The sequence below is a fragment of the Letharia lupina genome, assembly GCF_014066315.1.
Source record: "Letharia lupina isolate WasteWater1 chromosome Unknown contig_9, whole genome shotgun sequence".
Lineage (NCBI taxonomy): Eukaryota > Fungi > Ascomycota > Lecanoromycetes > Lecanorales > Parmeliaceae > Letharia > Letharia lupina.
In genome coordinates this window covers 865,166-879,921 of record NW_023502978.1, presented here as the reverse complement: position 1 = coordinate 879,921, position 14,756 = coordinate 865,166, and the positions used below count along the sequence as shown (strand labels likewise).

Genomic DNA, 14,756 nt, shown 5'->3' with positions numbered 1-14,756 from the left:
AAGCAGCACGATGACAGAGTGAAAAGGCATGCATGGACTGATCAAGACACGTCTAAAACGGCTATGGATGATCCACATCTAGCCGTCATTTTACGTAACTGATCATCGCGCCCTTTAAATCGAAAACGGACCTGCTTGTCACCATTTCCCCCATTCTCTTGATATGTTCCCACGTAATTTTTCTCTGGAGACGCCGTTTTTCATGCGTTCCTTAGTGATGACCACGTCTAGAAGACTCGCCGAATTGTTCGATAGGGTTTTCTTGGCCTAGGAGACGAGAGGCAGTTCGATCTGGTACGCGGAAGAACTCGTACACTTCGTGTTTGGTCGGAAGAGTGGTGGGAATCGCCGTATTAGTGTTTTTCTTCACAAGGCTTTTGGCCTTACGTCTCTAGAGCAGGAGGGCCACATGCAATGAAAATACAATAGATATATTGAGTGCAAATCATGGAATGTTGCAGTCAGTATGGTAAGAGGCCGGCTGTAGAGATGGAATAATAGACTGGACATTTCGATATTTGCTTTTATTTTGCTGCTCTATCTCATCAGCTGCATACATTTGGACGTTGAATTTGAGTGTGTAGCTCTCTCAAGCTAAGGACATGCCGTCAGACCAGACTATCCCTATCATTATTCCAACGCTGTTAGGCCCCAGAATATGTATTCCAAGCTCACTTGCGACCGAAAACCTTCTTCAATCCGTGCTTCATCCCCTGCAAGGCGTCCTTACGCGGGGAGTAATGATTATTGGCTTCATTGGGTTCCGGTCTGTACCGCATTGAGAATTCATCACGCAGTCCCAGGGGAGTCGGCGGCGGAGCGATCTCCCATTTCTGTTCGACAGTAGTGGCTATGCTGAGACTGCGTCTATGTCCGAGACCGCTGCCGTCTGGTCTTACAGTGGTATCGATAGACGTGGAGATGCTGTTGCTTCGTTTGTGAAGGCGAGAGCGTTGAGGATTGAAAATCACGGTAGAAAGAGCGCGCTCAATGCCTTCATTCAGGTTGGGACGTCCCGAAGTGCTGAGACTTCGCCTGTGTAGGCTAAAGCGACCAGGGGTGCGCTTGGTGGGAATGTGAAATTGGTCAACGCCTGTATTTAGGGTAACCGCCAAGTCTTCTTTGCTGGGTGTCTTCAGGTTCAAAGAGAATGGCGTAGAAGTGTCACAGGTGGATGTGAACGGATCATTTGCCCTTTCGGCGGACTCTTTCGAAGACAGTATGGAGTCGGTCATCGCGGCAGTTGGAAGGTCGGGGCAGCGCGCCTTATGATAACGAGCGAACATACTGGAAACCGAGGCTGAGCGTCGGTAATTTCTGTTACCGGTAAAATCACTGAAAGACGAGCTTGGTGTCATTGTGGTGCCACGAGAATTAGGTACGTTGTCGACGGATTGGCCAAAAGATGAGCTTGGTGTCATCGTCATTCCGCGAGAAGTAGGTGAATTGCTATGGAAAGATGTGTTTGGGGTCGGAATCGTGCTGGTAGGAAGGGTAGCCGATGATGAAGGTGTGCTCGAAGAATTACTACGTCCGGGAAATTGTGGAGTTGAGGCCCAAGAGTTGTATGCTGCAGGCGATCCAATCGCCGGGTAGTAGCCCGTCGTTGATGGCAAGATCGAGGGCTGGAAGATAGAGGACGGCATCACGTCTGGCGACCCAGCCGCCGAAGCGGAAAGATGGCTCGTTGCTGACGGCGAAGTAGAAGGTAGGCAGCTTGTGTTTTCCAGTGACGGTACGAGCGTGGTGTCGTTTGAAGACCTCAAAGTGGACCAGTGAGGGGTGAAGGGCCCCCCATGTTCAGCTTCATGACCTTCCGTATCATCATCATTGCATGTATATCTCGGTACTGTATCATCTGTCACCTTGCCGAGCTGCGGTAATGGATGTTCTTTCATGGATATCTGAGTGACAACGCTCTCGGCATCTTGAGCTTCGGGTTGAAACAATGAACGATGCTGAATGGTAATCTGATGGCTGGAGCTGTCCCCTACTTCAGCTTCATGACTTTCGCTGTCATCGTCTTCGAAAACATATCTTAGTGAGGTATCGTTAAATATTCTGCTAGGCTGGTATGATGGACGAAAGAATGATTTGGACCGCAACAATGGATGGATATCCGCTTGAGACTGGTCTTTTGGTGAATCAGACCCGGTTTGGAAATGCGGTTGAGACTCTGCGGTCTTTCTCATTTCTGCCAAAGAACCTGCACAGAGACGCCCTTTTCCACGAGTAGCATCTTTCAACTCCGCCATTGTAGTAGCCGATAGAATTGATTCGGAAGACTTTACGTCAGTAGGGCGGTGCCTTGATGGCTTGGTCGATTCAAATTGCGGCTTGCTGGAAGGGCTGATCGTCAACTTTAATGTGGGCAGAACACGCGGTGAACTCAACGATAGGCTGGATGGTTCGGTCTGAAGCCGTTGGAGTGCGAGCATGCTGTCGCGTCTTTCGCCTGCCCCGATTAATTTTGGAAGATCGAGATGTTCGGCGGACCCTGGAGCGAAGTGTTGAGGCTGGTCTTGATCGAGCGTGAAAATGCTTGTAAGTGGGTCTTCCTCGAGAATGTCCTCGAGTGGGCCTGACGTCTTCCAGAACACGATGTTACTGTCAGTATCGGCCTCACTGTCCTCGGATGTCACTGGCCCAATGCCCTGAAGTGTGTCGTTTTCACTATCCTCGAATGTGTTCTGACAGCCAATCTCACGATCAATGCTCCCCACCCCAATATTTTCAGATGGGCTTAATGCTTTCGACGAATCAGGATTCTCATAGAGCGCGTCGGCCAATACGTGGATGCGTAGTTCTGCTTGGTGTGCATCCTCATGTGTGACTTTGTAGCGAGGTGGTGAATTGCTTAGCGCTCTCTGCGGGCTATCCTTATAGAGAAGACGTGTACCATCTATTTGCGCATAAAACCCATCCTGTTCTTCGCCGTGAAAGTGAAAAGTAGAAAGTTCGAGGCTCGCGTTTTCAAAAGCCAGCCCGATTGGCAGTTTGCCATGTGCTAGAGCGGGATAAAACTCCGAACTAGCGTTTCCAAGTGAATTTTGCTTATCACTATATTTCCGAGCAGAAAGAGTCAAATGGTTCTCCTCATCACTCTGCTGTTGCATTTCAGCATGGTCGAGGTCCACACTCTCCTGTCGGTATTGACAGTCACTTGGTTGCTGAGGACGTGTGAAGCTCTGCTGTAGGGCAGCGAGGGGCTTGAGGCTCACACTGTCTAGGTGATCTTGCCTTTCGCCGTACTGTTGCAAAAGCCGATTACTCTGCTGCTCTTGGAATGCAAGCGGCTTGAGACCCTCACGCTCCTGTTGGTGTTGACCGTCGCCGTGTTGTTCAGAAGGTACACTCTCGCAACTAGCGGTCTCTTGCCCTCCTCGATTGCCATTGCCGCCAAAACGAGGCGTCCGTTGCTTTTGACTGCGCAGAATCAAGGGGTTGGGAAGCTCTTTCTCTTGCAAGACAGAAGTACTCAGTCTCCCCCTATGAAAATCGTTCATAGCAACTTCGATGCCTAAAGGCCATCCATCCGGGCCTTTGAACTGGGCAGACGTTGGCGAAATTGGAGTTGACAGAAGATTGTCGGTGCAGTGCTCGATCCGACCAGGCGATTCGAACGACTCCGAGATCTCAGAGTAGGCAGGTGATCGTGATCTCGGGCGCAGAGGAGGCCTCCAAAAAGTACCCTCCCACTCGGAGGCGGGTTCTGACTGACTGTTGGCTAGATCTTTGACCACTCTGTCAAGCATGTCATTTAAGAGCTTGGCTTTTGCGTCAAAGTATTGGGAAGAATCCGGGTTTGGCATGGTGCGGTCAGGCTTCTTGCCGTTGAAGGCTTTCAATGTATCTGGGGCTTCATCATGTTGCGTGAAGTCCTTGTGGGGTGGATAGCGTTGCAATAAATCGATTGTAGTCATGGCGTACTGTGCTGTAGAGCTACATAGTAAAGAATGGTAGCAAGTACAGCCATCCAAGTAAAGTGGGTATATGGGCGGGAGGTGATCAATTTGGGTAGCAAGACGGAACGTTGTCAAAGTGAGGATTCGGTTTAATGATTGCTTTATGCATGGCCAGTAACCTGGTGGGACCAAAGCCAGGTGAGGTGAAAAAAGTCATGAACTTGGGCAGCGAAAAGGAGTGAATTGCAGGATTTCCTGACATACCACATGGAAGAGCCAACAAGCTGCATGAAGACATTCGCTGCCATCAAAAATTTTCCGAATGTCCAAACAGAGATTTATTTTCGGATCCTTCCCCTAGTTTACAGCAATTTGTCACTAAACGCATCTCCTACTGTGGTGTCCATGCACGTCCTATGGGTGAACCTGAGCTAACTAGTGGACAACTTTTGGGCTCCCTGTACCGTCAGACTCTAGGGTCAAAAAGGCGCTCCGAACATACCAGTTTATCGTGAGTCATAGCCAAGGTAAGTGTCTCAGCGAATATTCATGCTATTCCCAAGTAGAAGCCTCAAACAAAGTCAAAGGTATCGCCTCCCTTTTCCCTGAGCATTGGTAAAAGTCTTCCAGTGCCAACGATTCGCTCCAGCTTGAGTATATCTAGTTTTGAGAATAAAGTCCTTACACTTGTTTCTCGAGCATTTAGCTTAGCCGATGAAATGCTAGAATCCAAATATAATCCAGCTATTTCCTTGTAGAAGATTGGATTCTCTGGCAGCCCATACATGATGACTCTTTTGACGCCTTTGAGATGGTAGCGTCTGAAATGATGAGCTCGCTCAGTATAGAGCAGTACCGAGTGCCTACCGGAGAAGAAGTGGCTACGAGCTCGGGCAACGTCACGGACAGTAGTATACTCAGAGATTGAGCCGAATGAGATATCCTGTGTATCTGACGAGCTGGCCAGATAGTTGCGGACCCGTACAAAGTCGGCATAAGACGGAAGGTATATCAGCACTCCTTCGCCTGCTCCGGCACCATGCTTCGAGTGTTTTATTAAGGAGGGTAAGATGGCAGTGCTAAAGTATTTGAATCGGTCATCTGGTTCAGTGACAGGGCTCGTGACATCCAATCGCGAGAAGGTCTGCCTCGTAGAAACAACCAAGTCAATCATGGCGCCGTCCTCCTCCTTCAAATATTTCATCTTTCCAGCAACGTTGAGCATGTGATGACTGAAGAGCCTATTGAGTGACGGGAAATTGAAGCTGGAGGACAAGATGGTTTGTCGGAGGTACTTGGCGTTGCCATCGAGATACCAACCTCTCACACGGCTGAAGTCACAGCCGTGGGCCTCCTTTGGTTGAAGGTTAAGATGCTCAAAGATGTACTCCACATGCTCCCAATTTTGCATTAGCATCGCGTCCGCCTGATCAGCCACCACGATTTCAACGGAGCTGAGAAAGTCATGGTCCTGTTTTTTTGGATCATCTGCTCCAATTGCCATACGCAGCCCTAGTGGACTGGCAAAGATGACATCCGAGTTGTAGAATTGTGCGAAGAATTTGATCGTCTTACGAGTGAATTTCAGACCCAGCCTAAACATGTCGTCGTCGTTGCCAGCGAAGAGTTCCCGAAAGTCTTCTGGCTTGTCTTCAGAGAAACGATCGTCCCCTGAAGCATAGGAGTCCTGGAACCTTTTCCTGTTCTCCTGCTGTTCGGGTTCACATAATGATATTATGGTATCAATATACTTGACACATGAATTCCTCGTGGGCAAGATCACAAGCACCTTGGGACGGGTGAAGCCTTGGTCTCGAAACTCTATGTCTTCCCTATCTTCCTTCGCAAGACGCGCATTATCTTTGATTACTTTATCACGTGTCTTGAAGACGTGATTCAATACATGCAGACATGTCAGCTTTCGCAACATCTCCGCATTTTTCAAAGTCCTTTGGGGAAAGAGCACATCTCTATAGTTGAAGATAGACGACGCAAGTCTCCCAGTCACTCTATCAAGAGATGGCAATAATTTCTTCGCCGGCCCCTGTAGCTTTTGCTTCAGCTGAAGATCGTCTGTATCTGAGACAATGCTCGGGCCGTGGACAAGGGCTGAACTTGAGACCTGGGGAACTTTCAAAAAATAGCCTCCTTCAAGCCTCGAGTCAGAAATCCTGGTTGCCCAACTATCATTTTTGACATCCTGGATTTCCTGGGACAGTTCTGTATCCTCATGTTGTGCAAAGTGCTTTAGGAAAGGATCATAGTCGTCTTCGAGATCATTTGATTCCTCAGCGCCATCAACACCAAGGTCCTCGGCATCTTCGGGCTCATCAACTCGATCTAGTGCGTTCTCTGGTACTTCAGTTTCCAGAGAGACTTCAACCTTCTCGACCTTGCGTCTTTTTCGCGGTGGCTCGCTATCCGTGCTCAGGGATTGTAGAAGTGCGCTGTATGATTTGACGACGTCCTTCGGAACATCTTCATTGTCGCTGTCACTCGAAGATTTGGAAACCATCTCAAGCTCTTCTGACCCATCTTCAAAGCTCTCCACGTCATTTTCAGGAACGTCTCCAATCTGTTCTTCGACCCGTGTCGAATAGAAAGCATTCTTCCTCCCTGCTCTTGCTGCATGACCATCGCTGCCTCTACCCCTTCCGCGACCTCGAAAAGCGCGACTTTTATCTCCTCCCCGTTGATTTTCGCTTCCCCAACGAGGTTTTGACCGGTTGCCGGAAGAAAGTGCCATGAAGAGAACGAAGATTTTGTGGTCGCTTTTATGTCCAGCTTACTAATCTGCCAAGATTTAACAATTCGTCTCCCACAACTTTCAGTTGCAAAGCTGCCCTCATTTGACAATTTTTAGTTACGCGCAAAGTGAAAGTACACCGATCAGAGGGCCGTTGGGATCGCAAAGTCGGAGCACAAAGACGCACACGCTCGGTCAATCTAGAAATTATGGTGGAAGCCGACTCCTTCCTCCATCTTGCAAGACCTTTAGGTCCTGCAGCAGTAGGCTCGCAGCCAACCACAGCTCCCTTGAATGTCATAATACAACCTCAGGTATTTGTCGCAGGGCTCACGGTTGTTGAAATTCCTAGCTGACCGTATGCTAGGCAATCTTCTCCATTTTAGATCATTCGCTCCGCCGCAACGCAGACCAAGAACGCGTAATAGGAACCCTGCTCGGCGTGCGCAGTGAAGATGGCCAAGAAGTGGAGATCAGAAATTGCTTCGCAGTTGGGCACACAGAAACACAAGAGCAGGTCGAGGTCGACATGGAGTACCAAAAGCAGATGCTAGGACTCCACCTTAAAGCCAATCCTAAGGAAGTGCTCGTCGGCTGGTATGCTACATCAGCAGAGCTCAATACGTTCTCGGCACTCATTCAGAACTTCTACGGCGGGCAAGGTGACGGAACGTGGCCGCATCCTGCGGTTCATCTGACGATCAGTACGGATGCTGGAAAGGAGATCGAGGCTAGGACGTATATTTCTGCACCTGTCGGAGTGACAGCTGAGAGGGCAGCGGATAGTGCAGCTTTCACGCCAGTGCCACACGAGATTCGATATGGAGAGGCGGAGAAGAGTGGACTGGAGCTGATCTCGGGAGCAAAAGATAATAACGACAGAACGGCAAATGTCCTGACGGACATTGAATCTTTGGAAAAGGCTATTGAGGAGGTCCTTGCAATGCTCGAGAGAGTATCGAAGTACGTCGAAGCTGTCATAGAAGAGGAAGCTCCACCATCGAGTGCGCTTGGTCAATTCCTACTCGATGCTCTGGCGCTGGCGCCAAAGGTAGACCCGGAGGACGTCGAGCGGGATTTGTAAGTCTAAGCACGATTTTCGACCTTGTTACACATACTAACCTCTTGCAGCAATAATCACATTCAAGACGTCCTTGTCGTTTCATATCTCGCAAACACTATCCGCACACAGATCGACCTCTCAAACAGGCTAGCGACAGCCGCGTTGACGATGGGGACTGGGGATGGTCTGGGTGGCGCTCAAACTAACGGGACGGCTTCGGAAGGCAATCAGAGAGGGCAGCGCGGCGGAAGGAGTCAAAGAGGTGGAGGAGGTCGAGCGACTGAATCATGATGTTACGTATAACGCACTGCATGCAAAGAGCGACAATAGAAGTATAAAATCTGGCTAAGAACTGGAATAGCATACGGTCTTCCCTGTGCGAAGTGGCTGAAGAATTGGTATCAATAACCAACTTGACATGCAAAACTAGCCGTCAGACTCTGTCGCTTCTATCTTCTGTTGGGAATTGAGCACATATTCCGCAAGCATTCCACCTGCAATTCCCCCTCCAGTCAACCATGCTCCGTTTGTGAACCACCACCAACAATTGCTTATTTCGTTTAGCCTCACTTTCCATATCATGAAGCCTAACGTAGCAGCTGCAGAGCCACAGCTGCCTATGAAGAAGACTGGACCTACACCTGCTGCTGTTCCAGCCGCGGCCAGCAAGCCGACCTGCACAACTGCCAGGCCGGACAAGACAGCCTTCGTCTCTTTCTCGTGTCGTAATGCGATACTTTTGATGCCCACTTTGGCATCATCTTTGATGTCCATATGGGCATAGATCATATCGTACGATACGGTCCAGGAAACACAACTTGCATATAGTGCCGCCATGGCTTTGAGGACCGCAGAGTCCGCTAGCGGATCCACTCCCAAGGCTGGGAACCCCATAAACGCACCCCAGGAAAAGGTCAGCCCCAGCACAAATTGCGGATAGTGTGTGACTCTTTTAGCAAGAGGATATGTGGCAACCAGCAAGAGACTGGGTATGCCGTAGTAAAGGCACGATGCCGGAAACTGCAAAAGGACGCCTAGACCTGCTAAGAGTTGAAAACCGGTGAAGATCAAAGCTTTGAAAGGCGTGACTGCACCGCGAGCTATTGGTCGAAGACGTGTACGGGCCACGTGAGGGTCCAGGTTGCGATCCCAGAGGTCATTGATGGTACAACCAGCACCACGCATTATCAGCGCGCCGCTGAAGAAGCACAACGTAGTGGTTGAGACGGGGAGTAGGCCAGACGCTGTATAGGAGGCTGCTAGCAGCGTTGAGAAGAGACATGGAAAGAAGAGGTAATATGTTCCGGCTGGCTTGTCGAGGCGCATTAACTCCGCGTATGGTATCCAGGTCCCAGGCAGGTGAGAGATGAACCCCGTCTGAGGAGCTTCGTAGATTGGTAACACAGTTTTAGAGGAAGGTACAGCAGGTGTAGCTTCACTGTGAGTCATTTTGGAAATCTCCGCATACTGTATTGGCGGTAAACCAGCAAATTTCTGGTCTAGAGCTGCATAGGCTCGTCGCTGCCTCGCCAAGGTCGTAAGGAATCTTTGCGTCGAAGAGGTAACCTCTGTGGTCCAAGACGTTGAGCAGCACAGGTGTCTGTTTCTGCAGTGTTGTGAAATGCCTAGGCTGCTCGAAACGAATATGCTACGTTGCGTGGAGCATCCCTTCATTGCCTTCAAGTGGGACCGCCCACTCATAGCTAACATCCTCGCCTGGTGCCGAAGAGTTAGGAAATGACTGTTCAGCTCTTTTGATTCTGTATGTTTTGGAGTCCACAGCGAAACAATAGAAAGCGGGCGCACTCGAAGTGATCAAAAGTACTGGGAGAGAGACGAAGCTCTTCGATACCCTACATTCTACATCCCATTCTACTTAAGAGATCTCGTGCTGTACTCCGCAGAATCGCTCGAAATCTTATACGCGTCTATCTCGATTGAAGAAGAACTTTTGGAGGCGAAGGAACAAAGAAGTAAAGTATTATTTGAATGCTTGAAGCAGCAAACTGTTAGTACTTCTGACCTACGGCAACGAGACAGTCTCAAGATGGGAACGAAGACGGGTTCTCAGACAGTTTTAGCGAACACTTGTGAGATAGCAAGAGGATGAAGCTACCACTCTCACCAGGCGCGAAGGTACCCTTTAGTCTCTACCTTGTACTGGTCTCGGCTTGGCACGCTAGCTACCTTAGGCTCTAGACGCGTGGAGGAACATTGAAGCTCTGCCGAGTTCACTCTGAACTTTTGATACAATTCGTAAACACTACGAGCTAGCCAACTGACCGCCGACGATCAAGATTCCTCGGAGCTTGGTTTTCGAGACTACCGTACCCATTCTGTCACTGAGAGACCCAGCAAGTCTCATTCCAGGTGCTGCGCGTGGGGTATTGCAGTTGAGATGAGCCGACTGAGCGCCCCGCCCAACTTCTTCCGTCGTGCCATCACCCTATAACCTTGCTTGGCCACCTCCAACTTGCGGGACGAATTATCGTACATACGCATAGACTCAATCCGGCCCTCTCTTTCGCAAGCAATATGGTTGCTCAACGACCTTCAGCGGCTTTCGACCCCATTCCCCCAGACCTCGATCTTGCCTCTCTAATTGAGGATACTCCAAACTTTGAGTACGTAACGAGGATATCATGTGAAATGATCGAGGCCCAAGGCTTAGAAGCCTTTGACAAATTGGTCTTGCTGCACGTCATCCTTGGAGGAAAGCCCCTCGTCGTCGAAGGTTTCCAACACCGCCTAGATGAGTGGACCTTCACAACTCAATGGCTGCAAGATAACTGTGGAAGAAAATGTAAGTGTAATCAGTACCTGAAGCATTCAGCTCCTAATTTTTGCCTTATAGTCGAACAAGCACGCAATCTGAGCAAGCAGCAGAACATGACCCTCTCAATTGCTCATTATCTTAACAACATGTCGAAGCTCACTGACCAATGGAACCGACAAAATTACAAGGAACGCGATCGTCAGAGAATATATCTGAAAGACATTGACTGTCCTCAGATATGGCACGACAAGCTACAGGAACAGGTTCCGCCAAGCGTTTTCTACCTCAATGAAAGCATTGGTGATTTTGGCGGGCCAGGGTCAATAGAGGAACACAATTCAGGCAACATGAAAGGGCTAGGTGTCGCCAGAGCTGGGGACCTGATGAGCTGTCTTCCTCCGTCCATGAGAGCAGATAACATGATGTGCTATATCGGCCATGAGGGCACATACACACCTGCGCATCGAGAGATGTGTGCCAGCCTAGGACAAAATCTGATGGTGGAGACTTCAGGCCTCAAAGACGGACATGGCAAGCCTACGAAACCCGGTTCATCGATATGGTTTATGACGGAAACCAATGACCGACACACCGTGTCCGAGTATTGGTTAGCAACCTTGGGCCATGACATCGAGGTAGAGTCGCATTTTGCCCAAGTAAACGCCTGGAAAGCTGCACCATTCAAAACATACATCGTGGACCAAAGAGTTGGAGACTTTGTCCTCATTCCTCCGTTAGCTCCACATCAAGTATGGAATCGTGGAACGGTTACTATGAAAGTGGCTTGGAATCGAACAACAGTTGAGACCCTCGAAATGGCCATGCACGAGGCACTACCGCGAGCAAGAATTGTCTGCCGAGATGAGCAGTACAAGAACAAAGCCATTGTTTATTTTGCTTTGATAAAATACTCAGATCTCCTGAAGCAGGCTGATACGCAGAGACAATTGGCACCAAGTCATCACGCACGAATGGAAATTGACTATAGTCCGAAGATACGCCAGCTTCAGAAAGACTTCAAGCGCCTCTTCGCTCTATATACGACAATCCTGCTCTCTGAAATGCTGGCTCCTGTTTCTCCATCTGAGAAACGAGGTCAGTATCTTCCCTACGAGAGCTTCGTCACATGCTCATACTGTCGTTGTAACATTTTCAACCGATTTCTGACTTGTACCACCTGTATCATAACCTTGGAAAATGGGGACGAAGATACATATGACATCTGCATGGAATGTTTTGCCATGGGCCGCAGCTGCAGCTGTCTATCGAAGTACAAATGGGTGGAGCAATTTCCCTGGCAAGAGCTTGTACAGAAACATGACAAGTGGAGACACCAGATCATTAAATTCGAAAATGGTATAAGTGATAAGTCTCCTCAGCCGTTGGATGTGGAGAGAAGGAACTTGGGTAAGAAGACATTGGCTCAAGTTTGTCAAGAGCAATTGAAGATCCGACCGTGGAGTGATCCCGCAAATCCATTACCCTCGCTGACATCGTTCGAGAAAAGAAATCTACAAGAAGTCGGTGTTCCCAAGAAAGCGGATGACGAAATTGAAGTAGACGACGAAGGGAATATTAAAAAGCCAAAGAAACGCAATTTTGACAAACTTGGCAAGGAGTATGCAAGAGATCACGTTTCGCAACACCCAGAATACCGATGGAAGCTGGCGACCTGCACCAAATGCGATCGTCACTACGGCTATGGCAGCCTATTCCGTGGGTTCGACTTGATGCCATTGACTGTGATGGAAGATCCGAATTGGGAGTGTCCACATTGTCTCAAAATATGTTCTGTTGCAAAGTGTAGCACAGTTGCCGGGTTCAAACCATACGAACCCAGTGGTACAATGCTTGGACATGATACGAGGAAAGTCGCGGATCCAAGAAGCGTCGAGAGTCTTGTTGATTTCAGTGTTTCGAATGGGACATGGATCAAGAAGACCGGAGATGACCATCCACAAGACAACAGACGACTGAGTCGACGAAAAGACGAGGCGGAACAAATCAAGGCCAGAGATCCGGCATTGAATGATAATTATGTGGACGAAGAAGAACCCACTCGAGTGAACGGTCAAAGCCAACACCTCGATTCTGGCACCAAGTCTACGGAACCGGGTATCCCGATTGACCCCATGCTTAGTATGCATCAGCCCAGTGTGCACATGAATGGAAATTCGATGGAGAGAGGCACAGACACAAACCGCGTCCAATCGTCCAATCGAGCCCAGATCAGAGGCCGAGATAGGTCAAGCAGTGTATCTTCATCGGATGACGAAATGGACTGGGAAAGTAATCAACGAGATATGACCTCGGAAACTCGACGCCCTTACCACATGGCGCCAATGGCGAACATGATCAACCAAAACAATCAAGGCCAGCGTTTCACAAGCAATGGGATTGCGTACGAGTATCCAGATCCGACCATGTCTCAGTCCTCACCCTCAAAGCAACCAAGCAATTACCTGCAACCGAACACGCCAAAACAAAATGTGGGGAAACTAGTGGAGAGTGACGTTGTACTGCCACCACGACCTAACGATCCCCAGCCCCCTCACCTTACTCAGCTCGAGCAAATGCTTGAAGATGCAAAGCTAGGTGATCGGTACATTCGTACTGAAGCATCAATCACGGGAAAGAGCCTACGAGTCAAGTTGCTAATCCCCAAACCCAAATTAGCCACCGTCCGTGCCACTCACCCACAATCTAGAACAACGAACGAGATCCAGGCCATCAGGAAAGAAGCGCCGGTTATATTACAGTCAGACTTGCCCTCGATCGCTCCCGCCGAGGTGCCTACTGCGCCACCCAAGAAGAGAAGAACACGAGAGGAGCTGGACGAGGAGTTCTCAACTCGAAAGCGGAAAGCTCCTAAATCCTCGACAGCCTCAGCTCCGGCGAAAGAGACAAGGAAGACTTCGGTAAAGTATACCGAGCCCTCCAGTGACTCGGAGGTTGCTCAAGAGGAAACCATCTCGTTCGTGCCAGTCAACAAACCTCAGGGGCCGCGGCCGTTACCCAAGTATCTAGCCCAGCGACGCGAAGGCGATCGATCTCTTACAACGGACGAGCTTCCCAGTAGAAGGAAGTCTTCCCCACCTCAAGAGCCGCCAACCCACCACCCAAGTGCACCGGAAATCCAGCTCAATCATGATCTCGAATCTTCCCTCCCCCCGACTCAGTCCGCAACCAAAGCTCCAAGGCCACCTAAGCCATCAAGAGTCTCATTCGCAGATGGAATAGTGTCAGGGACGCAAGCTGCGGTTGAAGTACCCGAATCGAATACTGTTCCCGTGGGCTCTACGCAGAAACTCGCCGAAGAAAATCGCAAGGCCAAGCTAAAAGCTCTTCAGTGGGCAAACGACGAGGACCAGGAAGAGGAGTCTTCTGATTCAGACTCTTCTTCGACTTCAAGTGACGAGGATTCACCACGGAAGCCGAACGGCAAATTATTGGCTGCACCGAAATCCATATTCTCTATGGGGAAGAATATCAAAATCGTTGCGGCGGCAAAAAGTGCACCTACGATCGTCGAATCTTCCTTGAAAAAGAAGGGCGGCAGACCGAGAAAGTCAATGCCTGCTGCCTTCGAGAGCCCGGCTATGAACAAGGCCCCCGCTGTTCGAGGTCGGGGCAGGCCAAGGAAGTCAGTGCCTTGACAATGTACAACCGTCGATAAGAGCGATGTTCCCAAGACCTGTACAATATTTCGTGGCGCATTTACGGCACTTTTTCTAGAGATACCCGACGGGATGTTTTCCTATCCAACAAAAGTGTCAACACTCGGCTTGTGGAGCGGTGGAGCTTGGGGAGTGTACGACTGTCCGTGAGGTGCACATACGATCGGAAGAGATGTCCGAGGACAATCTTATGCTGATGCAACATTATAGAACTTGATAGTGCGATTCTCACATGGACATATAGCAATCAGACAGACTCATATATTATTGTCGCGTATTGTACTGATTGAGACTTAATCGTATGCTGTATTGCTAGAGCGGTTCTCTTCGGCTATAATCTCCCGGCGAGCAGCACGTCACCGAGATGAGTAGCAGTCCTCTTCCCTTATCATACACTCTGTGTTCCCTTCCATCTCGATATATACACGAGTGACACTTCCTCATCATTTCGCCCCTTTCGGTCTCCTTTTCCCTATATCCCAGCCCCATCCTCTGAGCACCTTGACGACCTTGGGAGTGACAGCAACCGTGAGCGGTACCCTGATGAATATGAAACTCTTATGGATCGCATACGCCAGCGCCAGTTGTG

The 14,756-nt window shown here is 49.5% G+C and overlaps 5 protein-coding genes across 5 annotated transcripts; 2 read left to right on the top strand and 3 right to left on the bottom strand.

The window, feature by feature from the left end:
• Positions 1-671: 671 nt before the first annotated feature.
• HO133_010729 (uncharacterized protein) lies at positions 672-3,923 on the bottom strand (the record flags this gene model as incomplete). The annotated part of the gene is made up of 1 exon (XM_037301581.1): positions 672-3,923. The coding sequence occupies one exon, from the start codon at positions 3,921-3,923 to the stop codon at positions 672-674; it is 3,252 nt and encodes a 1,083-aa protein (XP_037153215.1).
• Positions 3,924-4,476: 553 nt separating this feature from the next.
• Positions 4,477-6,651, bottom strand: HO133_010728 (uncharacterized protein; the record flags this gene model as incomplete). The annotated part of the gene is made up of 1 exon (XM_037301580.1): positions 4,477-6,651. One exon carries the CDS (start codon positions 6,649-6,651, stop codon positions 4,477-4,479), a length of 2,175 nt encoding a protein of 724 aa, XP_037153214.1.
• A 209-nt stretch (positions 6,652-6,860) lies between these two features.
• On the top strand, positions 6,861-8,005 carry HO133_010727 (uncharacterized protein; the record flags this gene model as incomplete). Its single annotated transcript, XM_037301579.1, has 3 exons — positions 6,861-6,965; positions 7,019-7,731; positions 7,783-8,005. The coding sequence occupies 3 exons, from the start codon at positions 6,861-6,863 to the stop codon at positions 8,003-8,005; spliced, it is 1,041 nt and encodes a 346-aa protein (XP_037153213.1).
• Positions 8,006-8,140: 135 nt separating this feature from the next.
• On the bottom strand, positions 8,141-9,163 carry HO133_010726 (uncharacterized protein; the record flags this gene model as incomplete). Its single annotated transcript, XM_037301578.1, has 1 exon — positions 8,141-9,163. One exon carries the CDS (start codon positions 9,161-9,163, stop codon positions 8,141-8,143), a length of 1,023 nt encoding a protein of 340 aa, XP_037153212.1.
• A 1,086-nt stretch (positions 9,164-10,249) lies between these two features.
• On the top strand, positions 10,250-14,146 carry HO133_010725 (uncharacterized protein; the record flags this gene model as incomplete). Its single annotated transcript, XM_037301577.1, has 2 exons — positions 10,250-10,517; positions 10,569-14,146. 2 exons carry the CDS (start codon positions 10,250-10,252, stop codon positions 14,144-14,146), a joined length of 3,846 nt encoding a protein of 1,281 aa, XP_037153211.1.
• Positions 14,147-14,756: the final 610 nt, after the last annotated feature.